Source organism: Leucoraja erinacea, chromosome 12 (genome assembly GCF_028641065.1).
Source record: "Leucoraja erinacea ecotype New England chromosome 12, Leri_hhj_1, whole genome shotgun sequence".
Taxonomy (NCBI): domain Eukaryota; kingdom Metazoa; phylum Chordata; class Chondrichthyes; order Rajiformes; family Rajidae; genus Leucoraja; species Leucoraja erinaceus.
This window is the reverse complement of record NC_073388.1, coordinates 47,400,678-47,417,256: the sequence shown is the minus strand read 5'-3', so window position 1 is coordinate 47,417,256 and position 16,579 is coordinate 47,400,678. Positions and strand designations below refer to the sequence as shown.

At 41.3% G+C, this 16,579-nt stretch overlaps 1 protein-coding gene and 1 long non-coding RNA gene across 4 annotated transcripts in view; both read right to left on the bottom strand.

Moving 5' to 3' along the window:
• Window positions 1–483: 483 nt before the first annotated feature.
• LOC129701938 (uncharacterized) lies at window positions 484–3,735 on the bottom strand. The gene is made up of 2 exons (XR_008724297.1): window positions 3,303–3,735; window positions 484–831 (listed from the first exon to the last, which is right to left on the bottom strand). It is a non-coding gene; the product is annotated as an uncharacterized LOC129701938 (long non-coding RNA).
• Window positions 3,736–5,314: 1,579 nt separating this feature from the next.
• The window catches only part of ccdc160 (coiled-coil domain containing 160), a 29,547-nt gene continuing 18,282 nt past the window's right edge, over window positions 5,315–16,579 (bottom strand). Inside the window, exons 2-4 of one of the 3 annotated variants that reach the window (XM_055644093.1) lie at window positions 8,969–9,761; window positions 6,986–7,162; window positions 5,316–6,791 (exon numbers count right to left, since the gene is read on the bottom strand). In XM_055644093.1, coding sequence (XP_055500068.1) covers window positions 7,130–7,162; window positions 8,969–9,751 — 816 coding nt within the window. In that variant the 5' untranslated portion in view covers window positions 9,752–9,761 and the 3' untranslated portion in view covers window positions 5,316–6,791; window positions 6,986–7,129. Of the gene's footprint in view, window positions 6,792–6,985; window positions 9,762–16,579 lie in introns of all 3 variants that reach the window. The other 2 variants (XM_055644091.1, XM_055644092.1) reach the window with 2 other exon arrangements.

Below are 16,579 nucleotides of genomic sequence, written 5' to 3'. Positions count from 1 at the left end.
AACGAGTGCAGATTTACCTCGTTTAACAAGGACTGCAAAGAAAAAATTGGAAACTACACCACTTAGTGTAGTGTATAACATCTATAGGAAGAATGTTACTGGAGAGTACACTGAGGGATAAGATATATATGTATTTGGAAAGATAAATATTGATTAAGTATAGTCAACATAGTCAAAGTGAATTTTGAATTTTGAAAACAACTTCTCAATTTGCCTTGGCATCAACATGCTTACTTGAAATAAAGCATTTTTTCTCCCATTTTTCTTAGAAAGCACAGTTATTTTTATATCAATTGACAATTATATCCAAAGAAAGTAGTTTACCTCAACGGCACACACTTGATGTACCATTGGCATATTGTTTATACTATATCCCAATGGTACATCAAGTGTTAAAGCATCATTAATCTACCAATTCAATAAAAGCACACATACATGTATAATTTACTTAGGCATACTTCAAAGAGAGCACACTTAAATTACTTTGGTATCTCTTTTTTTAATACCGTTGATAGCAATGTTACAAAACTTTGAGATTTTAAAAATCAAGTCTGCAATTTATACCACCAGACAAAGCATAAAAAGAAGTTTAATTTGACACCTAATTCACTTTCATATCTTCAGTATTAAAAAAGTTATGGTCATTTTCATACTGTGAAATTAGCATCTTGTTCAATATTGCTTTTCCATTGACTTAACTCAAAAGCTGTCATCGAGGACAGTCAAAAGCCCATAACTTTCTTAAAAAAATTAAGAGAACTGAATGAAATTTTCAGTTATTATAGATTGTAGCATTCTGAAACAAATATGAAACAATCTTACTTGGATGACCTGAAATTAAAGCATATAATTAGTTAGTTACCTAATTGTAGCTCATTACAAAATGCAATTACTAGATCTAAACATCTATCCATTTCTTAAAAAAAGGTTAACATTTTTAAATAGCCTAAGTGTCCAAATAACATTCACACAAGAATTCACAATATAACATGATTTTTAAATCTCATTGTCAGGCCAAATTTATAGGCCAAATGGAAGGAATTTAGTGTTTTTTGTTTTTTTTTGTTTATTTTATTAGAAGTTAATACAGCACAAAACAGTACAGTGGAACCTAATTTTAGGTGCCAACTATGTAATACCGTAATCCATTCTATGTACAACCTCTAGTTTTATGTTATAAGAAGGAAGTAAGCAGGACAAGAAAAAGAAAACAATAGAAAGGGTAAAAAGTGGAAAAATAGATAGTAGAGAGTAGAAAAATGTGAAGTGTGTATATAAAAAATAAAAAAAGGAAGAGAGAAAGTGAAAAGTAGAAATAGAAGAGAAGGCCCCTTAAAAGAGAATTTTTCAAATCTGTATTCGGAGATGTAGATCTATCCGCGTCATGAACTAAAATCAGCAATCCTTACGGTACCGCTGCATCACATGATTCCAAAAAGTTGATGAAAGGAGACCAACTCCTTAAGAATTGGTCATATTTATCTATTAGTCGGAGTCTCATTTCTTCAAGGCGTGCTATGTCCATCATATTCCTAATCCACATTTTAACAGTTGGTGTGGTTGTATTTTTCCAAAATTTAAGTATCAATTTCTTTCCAATTATTAACCCATAATTAAAAAAAACATTTTGATCTTTATTTAAATTGGTATCTTCTACTATTATTCCAAATATAATCCATTCCGTTTTGGGTTCTATTCTTGACTTGAAAAGCTTTGTAAATATATCAAATATATCACTCCAAAATGTATTCAACTTTGTACATCCTACAAATGAATGTGTTATATTAGCGTTTTGAAACAAACATTTATCGCATCTGGGAGAGACGTTTGGATAAAATTTATTCAACCTCGTTTTTGAATAATATAGTCTATGTAATAATTTGAATTGAATTAAATTATGTCTTGCATTAATAGAACAGTTATGTGTATTCATCAAATACTTTTCCCATCTATCCTTCGAGATCTTTATCATTAGCTCATGTTCCCAATCTTCCCTTAATGCTTCTGTTGAGGGTGATTCTCTATTTAATATATTATTATAAAAGTATGATATTAATTTTTGTGAATCAGCCTTAATATTCATTGCTTCTTCTAAAGGATCTAAAAATATAGTTTGAAATCTATGTGTATATTTCTTCATAAAGTCACATACCTGTATATATTTAAAATATTGATTATCCTTCAATTTAAATTTTAATTTTAATTGTTGAAATGATAACAGTTTGCCCACTTCATACATATCCCCTACTTTCCTAATCCCCAGTCTATCCCATTGTTGATATGTGTTGTCGATGAGAGAAGGTTTGAATGCGGGGTTGTTCAATAGTGGGGTTAGTACTGATAAATTATTTAATTTCAGGGATACTTTTATTTGTTTCCAAATTCTTATTATATTGTGAATAATTGGGTTCTTCTTATATATTATACTATTCAATTTTATCGGTGAGAGCAGGATCGTTCCTATATCGTGCGGATAGCACTCCTCTTTCTCCATTCTTATCCACTCCAACTGCTGAGTGGAACTATCCAGCCAGTACATTATGTTCTTAATATGCACTGCCCAGTAGTAATATGTAAAGTTAGGTAATGATAAACCCCCAACTTCTTTACATTTGCACAAATGCTTTCGTTGAATTCTATGTGTTCTGTAGTCCCATATAAAATTAGTGATAGTGGAATCTAATTTTTTGAAAAAATATTTTTGAATATATATTGGGATCGCTTGAAACAAATATATTAATTGTGGTAAGAAAGTCATTTTTATAGCGTTAATTCTACCTATCAATGAGAGCGGGAGCTTTTTCCAAAATTTAATCGTATCATTCAGTTTATTTAATAGTGGTATAAAATTGGCACTAAATAATGATTTGTGTCTTCTCGTAATTTGAATACCCAGGTACTTGAATTTTTCTGTTGCAATTTTGAAGGGGAATTTTAGTAAGTGTCTCGAATCCTGTGGTTTTAAAGACATAATTTCGCTTTTATTCCAATTTATTCTATATCCTGAAAAAGAGCCGAATTCCTCAATTAGTGTTAATAAGGTGGGTATACTCGATTGTGTATTAGTAATATAGAATTTAGTGTTTAGTTCCCGTAAGTTAATGGCCATTTAAATCATCTTGCGAGTTGGATTTTGTGGAACGCGATCGTTTGGAACGTTGCGGTTTGCGGTGAATTTAAACCCCATATCGACAGGAAAAACACTGCCGGTTCGTATGGGGCCTAAATCACCTTTTCGCAACATAACATTTGGATTAAAGTAATCCTAAGAAGCAAGTTTATAGGTAAAATACACGGCTTACCTTTATTTGTCCCGTACGGGCGATCCGTCCCGTTGTTGGCGTTGACGGCGTTAAAAGTCGATTTTTATTTTACTCCTGCGATTAAATTACCCAGCGATGTTTTTAAAAAACTTGATAGAACAGATGTCGGAGCGATTTCTCTGCAGCAGCTGAACAGCCTGAGAAAGGCAGGAGAAAACGGCATTTTAATCCCGCCCCCCACTCAAAGGCGCCAAAGTTGCGCACACGGCCCGTGGCAGCATTTCAGCGCCGCTGAAGGTAAGTTTTATAACATACCTACCGTTGATACATTTTAAAAATAAAACATAATCTATGCCAAAAGGGAGCATACTCATGCTTAACTCTGCACAGATAAAAATCTTTAATATTAATATTAGAGTTTGAAAAATAAATTGGTGTGTGAAAATGACCACAAAATGTCCTATTATGTGGTTTTATACAATGCAAGGCTAACTCGGTATACAAATGCTAGATTTGGTATTTATGAGAAACCTGTTCAGCACCACACCTGCAGTTCAGTTCTTTTTAGGAACTTTTCTTTATGATTTTGGGAGGAGGCTACAATCTGGGCAAAACCATGTTTTTGGCATCTCATTATTTTCTGGCAATTTCAGGCATTCAAAATGAAACCACTAAATAGGACATTTTGTGTTTTCACACTTGATCATTTTCCCGCTGTCCCCCTCCTGACAGTAGCACCATTGGTTTTCATTCTGGTCATCGGTCTCCATGACATACTCCGACATATTTTTGGTAGGACTGGTAAAATGCTGCCCAACAAGCTCCGGTAACACATATGCCTTGAAGAAGTGAGTGGCAGCAGCTACAGTGTCTTCCAAAAAGCATGATTATTCACTATACGCTCTATATGGGGACGGACGTCATCACTGGTCCAAACCACAAAATCCCAAAACAATCTCTCCGAGACAAATACTTGGGCCTGGACCTGGTAGTAGTAAGCTTGCTTATTGGACAGATGAAGCTCACCATTCACATCCTGAAGACAAAACTGTTTGTCCTCTTCCGCCACGTCCATCAAAGACATGTTCTTCTTACAGAACAGACATTTAATTTCACAATCACCGAAATGCTCATCTCCGCAACAATGATCAGCACACTGAACCAGTCCATCCGTTGCTGCACTCAAATAAGGGTACTTGGGGCTTGTGATCAATCCTGATCTTTCATTATGAAACCAGAGTGTTCAGTATGCATATAATCCTCATAACATAAGCTTGTCTTGCTTGCCGTTCATGATCACAGCCCCATCTTGTTGCCTTGGTGCTAAATCTGCACAGATCAGGGTAGCACACCGATTTGATCAGACTAATTGCAGGAGCACCTGCATTTGTCCTGCAAGCACTTTTCAGTTTTGATGCTGTAACGTGGCCTGCCCGATACCGAAACCAAAGATCCTATAGCAGAGCAAGATGGCCTACTCTCACGCAAACGCGTAGTACGGTCATGGGCAGATTCATGGGTGATTATAGGACCCATTTTAGCAACCAGCCTCCGCCATCTAGTTCCGCCATCTTGCTCCGCCATCTTGCTCCGCCATCTTGTTCTGCCATCTTGCTTCCGGCCAAAGATCGGATCTTTGCTCCTGTATCTTCGCTTTGGTCTTTGACTTGGGCGGGGTGAGGGGGGGGGGAGGTGCGGGGGTGCGGCCCGGGGCAGCAGGAAGAAGGGGTGTGCGGCCCGGGGAGAGGGGGTGTGCGGCCCGGGGAGAGGGAGTGTGCGGCCCGGGGCAGCGGGGAGAGGGAAGTGCGCGGCCCGGGACAGCGGGGAGAGGGAGGTGCGCGGCCCGGGGCAGCGGGTAGAGGGGCATAGGAGGGGGGGGGGGAGACATTGTAGTGTGGGGGAAGGCGAGGGAGTGCTGGGGGGTTAGTTGAGTGGTGGGATAGGGCCTAGTGTGTGTGTGAAGTTGCGGGGAGGTTTACAATGTTTATTATTTAATGTCCCTAGTCTGAAATCAAATTCATCATTGGATATAAAAATCAGAAGAAATATAATTGTGTGTGTTATATGATTATATACATCTATATCACATTCATGTATGTGTGTTCTTTCCAGCACAATCTAGTCAGTTGTATGCTCATGGAATAAGACCATCCTTAAGTTATACATCATTTGTAAATCTTGCTCAAAACAAAGTTAATTTTGTGAAATTCTTCAATTAGATAACCCCACAGGCAGATCTCATTCCACTCTCTGGCTATTGGGAAGACCGGACCCCTCTTTATTTGTGGAGAAACAACTCCATAGAAAATAGAAAATAAGCACAAAAACATTAAGTAACATTCCAGGGCTAGAGCAACTGGAATCTTCATATTGCTATTATTTTCCCAAATACTGCAGATGTGAACAGTGTGATTACATTAATGTGATTAGATGAATGAATTACAGAGTGCAAGTGTAATACAAAATCACCTCAAACACAGCATATGAGCCATTTAAAAAAAATGGTTTTAAAAACATTAAAAGAGAAAATTACCAGGCAAAATTTATAAACATTTTATTCTTTAACAAGAATTAACAGAATTATGAATCTAACCCTATATCACACACAAAAGCTGTTCCCCCGCAACGTTGATTACCCTGTCAAATTTTATTCTTGACAAGAATTAACAGAAGTGTGAACTAACAGAATTACACCAAAGATCCTATAGTCTGCTATAAGATCTTTGGATAACACTGCGAGTCGGGTCGGGTAGGTTCCGGTTACTAAAATGGGCGGGGAAAATGCCCAGGATCCCCTCCGTAGCGTACTACACGTCAGCCCATTGCATTTTGCAGGAGTAGCCCATCTTGCTATAGGATCTTTGACCGAAACCAGATTGTTGGTTTGGCTTGCTGACGAGTGTGTGCCTCCACATTCTTTGCCCCCTCCTCTGTAACAAAACAATCAAATATCTTCGCACCTCCTTAGAAAATCGGCATATATTAAGCTGAATGTATCTTTGTCTGTTAAGTCTGTAAGAATATGTGGAAATTCTTTAACAGTCTCAGCAGGAACAAATAGTCTTGCATAAGGGTCAACACACTGAGTATGACCGATTTTGTTGTCGTCATGGACAGGCCTAACAAAAGTTCACTCAGTGCTTTGTCCTGCAGCTACTCCAGTGTTGGACATGAAGTGGATGCCACTGTTGGAGCTTCATCTCCGCTTTGTTGCTCGTTCGGCTCCGTCCAATGTATGGCTGCATCAAGACATCTTTTCCTCTGCTGCTGAAGAGGTCAACTTTGCTGACAGGCGCAACTTTAACCTGCTATCTCGTTGGCTCCATCCATGCTTTGACCTGGGTGACTTGTTTTCCACAAATCCATACTCCAGCGTCAATACCAACGAGAAGCGTTGCTACATGGGTACAAACTTCGGCGAGCCTTGCCTTGCAATCATAGTGGGCACTGTATATCTGGCCATTTGTCCCAATAACCCACGGCATCAATGACTTAGAAGTCACACCTACAGCTTTGCGAGTGCAGAACCTGTAGTATGAGGAAAATTGAAGAAAGAGAAAAAAGTGTTAAAAAAGCTTCCAATAAGTAATTAATTAAATTAGAAACAAAATAAAAATTCTAAAGGTTTAATAAAAATTAAATGTCACTAAAAGTTTATTGAACCAGTTTATGAATCTAATTAAAAACTTGCGAATATCATATACAAATGATAGAAAGCTTACTTTTCCACACACCGCTCAGAACTGTGGACGATTCTTTGGAATATATACACTTGTGTCATGCAACCAACCATTTGCAAATTGATTGTAGGCATCCATGAATTGTGTGCTGGAAATTATTTGCCGTGTATGGACTCGCCGTTGATATCAAGTATGCCGTGATGTCCATGGAATTGAGTTCTGGAAGTTGGGAAAGATCACGCGATTTCTCTGTATTAGGCACTAAATAAGGGTCGATACCAATCACAGAAACGTTTTGAACATATCGTGCAAACTCATTAGTTGAAAGATTGGAAGCATACTGCGACAATTCAACGGCTGCTGGGACTGACGACGGTCCCACTGTACTGGCAGCCATAGTAATCAACACACTCGTGCTTGCCTCCAGTACACCGCTTGTCCTCCAGAAGGCGTTGCGTGGCAACATTGCGGGTCAAGTGTTGTGGCCTCGTCAGCCATGCAATCACCCTATATGGACTTCAACTAGGTCTTTGTGGTTTATAATCACTGATTTGGATGCAATTGTACAAGACTTGATTAGTAAGTTTATAGATGACACCACAACAGGTGTTATCATAGACAGTAGACACACAAAATTCTGGAGTAACTCAGCGGGACGGGCGGCATCTCTGGAGATAAGGAATTGGGTAACATTTCGGGTCGAGACTTCTTAAGACGATGATGTTTAAGAAAGAACTGCAGATGCGGGAAAAATCGAAGGTAGACAAAAATGCTGGAGAAACTCAGTGGGTGAGGCAGCATCTATGGAGCGATGGAATAGGTAACGTTTCGGGTCGAGGCCTCTCTCTAGACCCGAAACGTCACTTATTCCTTCGCTCCTTAGATGACACACTGATGACACTTCTCAGGAATTACTGCAGTATCTTGATCAGCTGGACAAATGCTTTAATTCAGATTAGTTCAGATAAAGGTGTTAGATTTTGGGATGCGTTGCCACAGGCAGTGGTTGAGACAGGTACAATTACAACGTTTTTAAAATAGGTACATGGATAGGAAGGTTTAAAGCAAAGGGAAATTGGATTAGCTTAGATGGGACATCTTGGTCAGCCTGAAGGAGTTGAGATAACAGGCCCATGTCCATGCTGTATGACTGACTAAATCTCCAGATGACAAAACACAGAATAGACTCAAGAAGACAGAAATATTTCTGGACACAAAAATGATGAAGGATACAGGAAGAGGGTGGAAATATGGTTTTGAAATAGACAGGCTCTTCCTCATCTGCTCTTCCTCATACCCATATTCACCTATTTTTGCATCTTGCTGAATCCATTTAAGAAAAAGGGACAGTGGTGGACTGAATGATGCAGATATGGAGAGAGGGCAAGCAAGACAGTCGCGGGACAGTGGCACAGTGGGCAGAGACACGGAGCATGTCAAAGAAAATGAAAACATGAGAAAAAGAAATAGCAACAGGAGATATTTAAAGGAAAACAGCAATAGAGTTTTCAAATTGAGATTATATTATATCTGCTATTAAAAAGCAAAAGGCAACACCAATGATTTTCTCCAGCATGATTCTATCTGTCCATTCTGTTCTTACAGCCACAACTGGTTCAGCAACTTTCATTGCAGGTTGCTACTGAAATCACAGCACCTGGCACACACATGGACCAAAGTACACTTAGTCGTATTTAATGGTCACAGGTAATTATCAGAAATGACCTGAAAATCTCTCCAGGAATAGAGATTTGGGTGTGTATTCAATCAACAGAAATCTTAATTGTATAAAATCAATTTAACTCTGCATGCGATCAACCAACAGCAAAGCAGAAAATTTGTATCAATTGAACTCAACAAATAAGTTTAGTTCAAGCCAAAGTCATTTCATTTCCTTATAAATTCAGTGTTAAAAGTTTCAACGGGGTTTGAGGAAAGTAAGCTGGCAAAATGTTTGCACAACAACTCTAAATCTTTCTTGTTTCGAGCACAATGACACTTTTCTGCTCTGAGTTCAGCTTTCACCTCATCCAGCTCCATTTGCAGTTTCTTCGGGTCAATTGCAGTTTGTTCTTTTATCTTCTCCATCAAGACAGCCTTTTCCAACTGGTGTCGCAATGCCTGCTGCTCCCAGGATGAGAGGAGCCTCTCCTTATTTAGTTGGAGTTCCTGAGATTTGAGCCTGGTCTTATGCACTTCTGATCTCAGCTTGCTTACAGTCATCAGTTCATTCTGAAGATCCTCTCTGAGACGTTTAATTTGAAATTCTTTTGCACGAATTTCTTGGACATTGAAATTGTCCTTCAGAGCTCTGCCCTGTAATTCTTGTTGGGCTTGGCGCAGCTGACCACCTTTCATTTCCAGACTCTCTGCTAGTTCCTTACAGTTTGCTTTCAGCTCAGCTATTTGTGTTTGGGCCAGAGCCAGTTGTGCTCTCATCTTGCATTGCTCCATGTCTGCACCCATTGCTTGTTTCTCAGTACTTGGAATACACAGCTCTTCCTTTCCATGAGTGGGAGTTTGACATGAATTGTCTGATTCGTGCAGCTGAAGGCGATTCTGGCCAATCTGATCATTCGCAGGATTCAGCTCATGGACAATCAGCCCTGCCATGTGACTTTTTCGTTTTGATTTCTTTTGTTCATGAAAATACTGAATTTCCTGCTTGTAAATATGTTTAATTCGTTTGGCTCTGCTGGCAGCAAAGCGTTCAGAGAGCAGCAAGCCCTGCGAGTGGTCTCCCACAAATAGATCTTCTGCGCAGAAGCGGGGTGGAAATAATTGCTGAACCCAATGTTGCATTTCCATCTCTAGGAATCTGTAAAACAGAAAATATAGATTCCAGTACAATTGGAAACATTTCAAATATTATCATAATCTGTTCGAACAAATCAAATAAAGACAAAATGTTGAAACATTCGCCAGGTCAGACAGCATCTGTGAAGACAGAACCCGTTAACTTTGGTGGAACAGCACGTCGTATTCTGGTGTACAATCCAATGGCGTGAATATTGAATTCTACAATTTCAGGTAACCCCATCGCCTGTTCCTTTCTTCTGCCACGTCCTCTGGCACCCCCTCCCCCCCGCTGTCCCAATTGGCTTGTGTCATTCCCTGATCTCATTCCTCCACATTCATTATCAGATTACACAATCTGGAGCTCTACGTGAAAGAGCTAATAGTCAAATCTAAAATGTAGTCATTCTTCTACAAAAGCATGGTCTAGCAGAACAAAAGAATGGCTCGATGCCATGTCTGAATGACATTGTAAATTATATGGAACACAATATGGAGGACAGGTTGTCTTTTCAATAACGACATTAAGATGGCAGCCTGCAGTAATAACATGTGCTTCTTCAAGGCCATAGAGAAGCCAAGATTGAAAAAAATAACTAACGCTCCAGAGATAAGTAATAACTTGTCAATGGATGAGCTTGATTTGGACCCAGCCTTTCTATCTTCTGAAAGGCTACAGAATCTTTCAGTCATGCCATATTCAGACTTGGTAAGAGTGTTTTACTGATAAGAAAAATGTATAATTGTGCTAACTGTCCTTTGTTCTGTGAGTGGGAGCCTGAGAAGCACTGAGCAATGTTTGTGCTCATTGTAGATCACCACTCCCGTCTGATGAATCAATTAGATTGCCATGGTTTTACCTTTAACAGTTTTTGTTGCTATCTGCTTTTAAGAAACAAACTTTGACATAGGTTGTCTCAATTTATCACCTGCCAGCCTCTGAGGCTGTTTCCACCATTCCCTCCATCTAGCCACCAACTCCTCCTCACCAGGATCACATGCCACCTCCAGTCTTCTCCCTCACTTCTTCATAGTGGCTATTGTACTTTTACCACTAACACAGGGTCATGACCAGAAACCCAAATTACCTCTTTGAAGCAGATGGCAGGGAGGCGGATGTGGAAGCTGAACATCGCTGCTGATACCAAACAAGAGGAATCAAAGAAGGATTGTGCAGGTTGGAAAGCATTGACTGCCCAACGCACTGCTGGGAAGCAACCAACAAGAACACCAAACGGTGTTTCTCACCCTCAAAGCTTTCAGAGACTGAGACAGAAGAGAGAGTTGGGCCAATATTAGACGGACTTTGTGATTTTTGCTTTTGCATTCGAAGGGGGTGGATGTGAGAAGGAACTCCAAGAGGTGAAAAGCTGTCAAGCCATAATCGGTGCAGCGGAATCCTGCAATGTAATCTTCCGATCCCAATAGGGGCTCTAATGATGACATCCTTAAGGACGAGGAAGACTCGGCTACATTCTTGCGGTAGACGGATTGTGGATCTGCAGATTTCTCCATGCAAGTCAAAACCTAAAACAGCACTGCCTCCCCAAAATCCGTGTTCTGTATTACGGGGGTCTCAGTTGGTCTGGACAGACCAATGACCCTGGAGGAGCTGATGGGCTCCATCCTTTGACACACACCTGAAGGAGACAGGTTTATCCGTGTGCGGACGTGACGCCGACTCACCTACTGCTGCAAAGGAATGGAAGCACTGGCTTCGTACACAAAATAACTTCTTTGATGAGTGTGGCGACAATGCACCAGCCAAATTCAGGACATTAATAAGCTCTGTCTCTTATGATGTATATGATTACATAGAGAAATGTACAACTTATGATTCTGCTATTGATGTACTAAGCAGACTCTTCGATAAGACTTCCAAAGTAATATTTGCTCGACACCTCCTTGCTACTCGTAAACAAAATTTGGTGAGTCACTTGATGAATTTTTACAAGAACTTCAAAGACTTAGTAAAGACTGTGCCTTCAAAGCAGTTACAGCTGATCAATATCAACAGGAACTTATTTGAGACTCTTATCAATGGTTTGGCATCACCTTTAATACGACAGAGACTTTTAGAAAACAAACCTTGGATTTACAGTCAGCTTACAATCAAGCTTACTCATTAGACTTGGCTCAGTAAAATTCAGATGCTTATGGCTCATCTAATATGTATTCTGCTGCAACTACTACAAAAGAATCTCACCCATGCATTAAGATGGAGCAAGCTGAAACAATTTCTACTGATAAATATGCCCTTGCTGCAGCATCTACTTATTCAAAAAGGAAGTGTTACTTTTGCGGGCGTAATATTCATGATAGAGAGATATGTCCTGCTCAAGAGGCAACTTGTAATAGTTGTGGCAAGAAGGGACATTATTCTAGAGTATGCAAGTCCAAAGCAACTACTAAAATTGTGACTGCTGCCATGTATACGCCGTCTTTATGTGCAATTACAGCTGCATTTCCTCAGAGCTTGTCTCATGCAGCTACAACGGTATCCATCAATGGCCATACACTTAATGTACTACTTGATTCTGGCAGTTCAGAAAGTTTTATAAGTGAACAAGTTGTGACTCGACTAAATCTAACAATAATTCCTTCAAATAGAGAAATCTCGATGGCTCTGACAACTCTCAATACTCAAATTATTGGATCTTGTATTGTAGACTTTATTCTGAACAAAACTAGTTGTAAATCTGTATGTCTTGGTATTTTGAAAAATTTGCGTAGCAATATAATTTTAGGTCAGGATTTTCAGAAACAGCACACACAGTTCACTTCAAATAATGTATGAAGGAACTATGCCTGATCTTATATTGTCAAAGCCACCAGTATTGTGTGGTTTTTCTGCTGCATGTTGAATGTCCTTCATTATTCACTAATTTATGCTCTAAACGCAAGCCAATTGCTACAAAATCAAGACATTTTAGTAAAGATGACAGAAACTATCAACACAGAAGTAACTAATCTTTTACGAGAAGGCATCATAGAACCCAGCTCTTCCCCTTGGAGGGCACAAGTTGTCGTGGTTAAGGACCCCTTGGAGAGATAGAAAGAGACTCTGCATTGAATTACTCTCAAACTATAAACCAGTTCACGGAGCTTGATGCATATCCATTACCTCGTATGGAAGAGATTATCAATACATCAGCTAAGTATAAGGTATTCTCTACTTTTGACCTAAAAAGTGCTTACTACCAAATTCCTTTGAAAGAATCAGAGAAGAAATACATTGCGTTTGAAGCAAAGGGGAAATTATACCACGACTGCAGAGTTCCTTTTGGTGTAACTAATGGTGTGGCTATTTTTCCGAGAGAGATGGACTAACGTGTTGAACAGGAAAACCTTAAAGATACTTACCCTTATCTTGATAATATAACTATTGCAGGAAAAGACAAAGCTGAACATGACAAAAATGTACAACGGTTTTTAGAAGTTGTACATTCTAAAAATCTAACATTAAATGAGGCTGTCAATAACATCATGGGTTGGAAATGATATAATGAAGCCTGATCCAGAAACTCCGCCCACTCCATACCCGTTCCAGCTACATTAAACTCTCTACAAAGGGTTCTTGGTATGTTTGCATATTATGCTAAATGGATACCAATTTCTTCTGACAAAATTCAACCTTCGATTAGAGCAAAATCTTTCCTCTTGACTCTACAGCAATTGGTGCCTTTACTTCTTTGAAGAAACAATTAGAATCTGCGACATTACGCCATTGGTGAGGATCTCCCCTTTGTTGTTGAATGTGATGCCTCTGATTTAGCAACAGCTACATTAAATCAAGGAGGACGACCAGTGGCTTTCATGTCTCGTAGTCTCCAAGGTAGTGAATTGCACTACCCACCCGTCAAAAAGGAAGCTACAGCAATTATTGAAGCAGTGAGAAAATCGAGTCATTTCCTTGCTCGCCAGCACTTCACTTTGATAACAGATCAGCGTTCAGTAGCTTTTATGCTGGATAATCGGAAATGAACAAAAATTAAAAACAATAAAATTCATGAATGGAGGATTGAATTATCTGCATATAGTTATTCAATTGAGTACCGCCCTGGTAAGGATAATGTTGCTCCGGATACATTAACTCGAGCATTTTGTGCCTCTGTTCATTCTTCTGCACTCACGGATCTTCACAATGGGCTGTGTCATCCTGGAGTCACTCGTTTGTTACACTATTTTCAATCCAAAAACTTACCTTTCTCTACAGAAGATGTGAAGATGACGTGTGCTTCATGTAGAATCTGTGCTGAATTAAAACCAAGGTAGGAAGAAGGAAGATTGATCAAAGCTACTCAACCTATGGAACGTTTGAGTATTGACTTCAAAGGGCCTTTACCACCCTCCTCTCAAAATGTTTATATACTTACCTTAGTTGATGAATATTCGAGGTTTCCATTGTCCAAATATGTCAGCTGCTACGGTTATCAAATGTTTAGATCAACTGTTTCATTCTGTGGATTTCCAAGTTACATACATTCTGATAGGGGCACCTCATTCATGTCAAAAGATTTAAAGGACTACCTTTCTAATAGAGGAATTGCAACAAGTAAAACAACACCAATTATCCTATTGGAAATGGTGAGGTTGAGAGTTATAACGGAATCATTTGGAAAGCAGTGAAACTGGCTTTAAAGTCAAATGACATACCAGATCAGCATTGGGAATGTGTTCTAGCAGCTGGCCGCGAGGAGCAAAGGCATTGTGACATCATCTAGCTCGCTTCAGCATGTTACATTTTAAAAATGTCAGATTGGTGAACAATTTTAGTAAAACTGGGGCAAAAATGAATCAAATTTACAGATGAGGGGATTTTTGAAATCATGAGGTAAATCTCTACCGGAATATATAAAGATTTCACCGTTACCGCATATGAAAAGACACACACACACACCCACATCCAAGTTTCATAAGTTACTAGACCAAGCGCAGACCCGTTGGGTCTGTTTCCCCAACGCGCGTTTGCAGGGGCGGGGGGGCTGCGGCATCACACTCACACTAACCACCTTCAAAACACACAGGTGGGAGAGAGGGGGAACAGTGGTGAGGGAGGGCGGAGGATAAGAGTGCGGAAGAGGGGCAGAGTGGTAGGGGGAGTGGTGCAAGAGAGAGGGGGGGGGGGGGACGGGAGGGGGGGGGGGGGGGGGGGGAGAGGGGTGGGAGTTGGCGTGGGGGGGAGGAGGGAGAAGGGTGAGGAGGGAGGGAGAGGGGTGAGGAGGGGAGGAGGGGGGAAGGGAAGGGGGGGAGGAGGAGGAGGGGGGGGAGGAGGGGGTGCAGGAGGGGGGTGAAAGAGGGTGGGGGTGAGAGAGGGTGGGGGAGGGGGAGAGAGGAGAAGAGAGAGGGAGGGGGAAGTGTGGAGGTAGGGGGGGAAGTGTGGAGGGAGGGGGAGAGGGGGGGGGGGGGAGAGGGGGGAGAGTGTGGAGGGAGAGGGAAGGGAGGGGGGGGGATAGGAGTGGGGTAGGGAGATGGGGAGGGGAGAGAGGGGAGCAAGGGGAAGGGGTGGGGGAGAGAGAGGGGGTTGGGGGAGGGAGAGGTGGTGTGGTAAGTGGGGGGTAGAGAAGGGGAAGGATGGGGACAGGGGTAGGGGAGGGGGGAGAGAGAGGGAGGGGGGGGGGGGAGAGAGGGGAAGGGGGTGGGGAGAGAGGGATGGGGTGGGAGAAGGAGGGGAGGGGGAGGAGAGGCGGAGGAGTGAGGAGAGGGAGATGAAGATGAAGAGGAGGGAGGAGGAGAGGGGTGGGGAGGGGAGGGGGAGAGAGGTGTGGGGGAGGAGGAGGGAGATGGGGTAGGGGAGAGAAGTGGAAGTGGCCCGTGGGGAGGGAGTGATAGGGGGAGCGGTGGAAGAGGGACAGAGGGGTAGGTGAAACGGGGCGGGGGGGGTAAGAGGGTAGGGGGTGGGGTTTAGAGAGGGAAGGGGTGGGGGAGAGAGGGATGGGGTGGGAGGAGAAGAGGGAGAGGGGTGAGGAGAGGGAAACATAGAAATTAGGTGCAGGAGTAGGCCATTCGGCCCTTCGAGTCTGCACCACCATTCAATATGATCATGGCTGATCATCCAGCTCAGTATCCTGTACCTGCCTTTTCTCCATACCCCCTGATCCCTTTAGCCACAAGGGCCACATCCAACTCCCTCTTAAATATAGCCAATGAACTGGCCTCAACTACCTTCTGTGGCAGAGAATTCCAGAGATTCACCACTCTTTGTGAAAAATGTTTTTCTCATCTCGGTCCTGAAAGATTTTCCCCTTATCCTTAAACTGTGAACCCTTGTTCTGGACTTCCCCAACATCGGGAACAATCTACCTGCATCTAGCCTGTCCAACCCCTTAAGAATTTTGTAAGTTTCTATAAGGTCCCCCCTCAATCTTCTAAATTCTAGCGAGTACAAGCCGAGTCTATCCAGTCTTTCTTCATATGAAAGTCCTGACATCCCAGGAATCAGTCTGGTGAACCTTCTCTGTACTCCCTCTATGGCAAGATAAGGAGCCCAAAACTGTACCAATACTCCAGGTGTGGTCTCACCAAGACCCTGCACAACTGCAGTAGAACCTCCCTGCTCCTATACTCAAATCCTTTTGCTATGAATGCTAACATACCATTTGCTTTCTTTACTGCCTGCTGCACCTGCATGCCTACTTTCAATGACTGGTTACCATGACACCCAGGTCTTGTTGCATCTCCCCTTTTCCTAATCGGCCACAATTCAGATAAAAGTCTACATTCCTGTTTTTGCCACCAAAGTGGATAACCTCACATTTATCCACATTATACTGCATCTGCCATGCATTTGCCCACTCACCCAGCCTATCCAAGTCACCTTGCAGCCTCCTAGTTTAGAGG